The 1757-nt window shown below is 43.5% G+C and overlaps 1 protein-coding gene across 1 annotated transcript in view; it reads left to right on the forward strand.

Annotated features, from left to right (window-relative positions):
* Positions 1–1757, forward strand: part of LOC104984176 (cationic amino acid transporter 3-like) — a gene marked incomplete at its 3' end in the record, with an annotated part of 20183 nt that overhangs the window by 14078 nt on the left and 4348 nt on the right. The window contains exons 6-7 of the mRNA XM_010833811.1: positions 93–232; positions 335–437. Coding sequence (XP_010832113.1) covers positions 93–232; positions 335–437 — 243 coding nt within the window. The remainder of the gene's footprint in view (positions 1–92; positions 233–334; positions 438–1757) is intronic.

The raw sequence follows: 1757 nt of genomic DNA on the forward strand, positions 1-1757 counted from the left end.
AAGACCCCTTACCCCATGTAGACTAGAGAGCCAGAGCCCTGGTCTCTCCTCCTTCTCAACATCCCCACCCGTGTTCCCACCGTCCCTTCCAGACTGCAGAGCTCCTTGTTCCCCGTGCCTCAGGTGATCCAGGAAATGGCAGAGGACGGGCTCCTTTTCCTAGGACTTGCCCGGACCCATGCCCGCACGAAGACCCCCATCATGGCCACCGTGTCCTCTGGAATTCTCGCAGGTGAGCAACAGAACCCACTCCTCCTTTGATCCCATTCCTTATCTGGGTATGTCCAGTGGTTTCTCACTGCCGACCCCCACCTCGTTTGTGCCCTCATTCTAGGGATCATGGCATTGCTCTTTGAGTTCAGTAATCTGGTGGACCTCATGTCGATTGGACACCTGCTGGTTTACTCCTTGGTGGCGTTTTTTGTCCTTGTCCTCAGGTGAGATTCCACTGCACCCTGACTGGGGCACTTACGTTCCTAAAGACTCAATGGCAGTTCATCGTCTTCAATTTTTTTTTTTTTTTTTAATTGGAGGCTAATTACTTTACAATATTGGAGTGGTTTTTGCCATACATTTACATGAATCAGCTATGAGTTTACACTTATTCCCTATCCTGAACACCCCTCCCACCTCCCGCCCCATCCCATCCCTCTGGGTCATCCCAGTGCACCAACCCTGAGCACCCTATCTCATGCATCGAATCTGGACTGGTGATCTGTTTCACATATGATAATGTGTTTCAATGCTATTCTCTCAGATCATCTCACTGTCGTCTTCTCCCACAGAGTCCAAAGGACTCTGCTATACATCTGTGTCTCTTTTGCTGTCTCTCATATAGGGTTATTGTAACCATCTTTCTAAATTCCATATATATGTATTAGTATACTGTATTGGTGTTTTTCTTTCTGCCTTACTTCACTCTGTATAATAGGCTCCAGCTTCATCCACCTCATTAGAACTGATTCAAATGTATTCTTTTTAATGGCTGTGTAATATTCCATTTTGTATATGTACCACACAGCATTCTTATACATTTGTCTGCTGATGAACATCTAGGTTGCTTCCATGTCCTGGCTATTATAAACAGTGTTGTGATGAACATTGGGGTACACGTGTCTCTTTCAATTCTGGTTTCCTCAGTGTGTATGCCCAGCAGTGGGATTGCTGGGTCCTATGGCAGTTCAATTTCCAGGGTTTTAATGAATCTCCACACTATTCTCCATAGTAGCTGTACTAGTTTGCATTCCCCCCAACAGTGTAAGAGGGTTCCCTTTTCTCCACATCCTCTCCAGCATTTATTGTTTGTGGATTTTTGGATAGCAGCCATTCTGACTAGCGTGAGTTGGTAACTCATTGTGGTTTGATTTGCATTTCTCTGATAATGAGTGATGTTGAGCATCTTTTCATGTGTTTGTTAGCCATCTGTATGTCTTCTTTGGAGAAATGTCTATTTAGTTTTTTGACCCATTTTTTGATTGGGCCATTTATTTTTCTGGAATTGAGCTACAGGAGCCGCTTGTACATTTTTGAGATTAATCTTTGTCAGTTGCTTTGTTTGCTATTCTTTTCCCCAATTCTGAAAGCTGTCTTTTCACCTTGCTTATGGTTTCCTTTGTTGTGCAAAAACTTTTCAGTTTAATTTGGTTTCATTTGTTTATTTTTCCTTTTATTTCCATTACTTTGGGAGGTGGGTCATAGAGGATCCTGCTGTGATTTATGTCGGAGAGTGTTTTGCCTATGTTTTCCTCTAGGAGTTT

This window comes from Bison bison, unplaced genomic scaffold, assembly GCF_000754665.1.
Source record: "Bison bison bison isolate TAMUID 2011002044 unplaced genomic scaffold, Bison_UMD1.0 scf7180017863933, whole genome shotgun sequence".
NCBI classification, from domain to species: domain Eukaryota; kingdom Metazoa; phylum Chordata; class Mammalia; order Artiodactyla; family Bovidae; genus Bison; species Bison bison.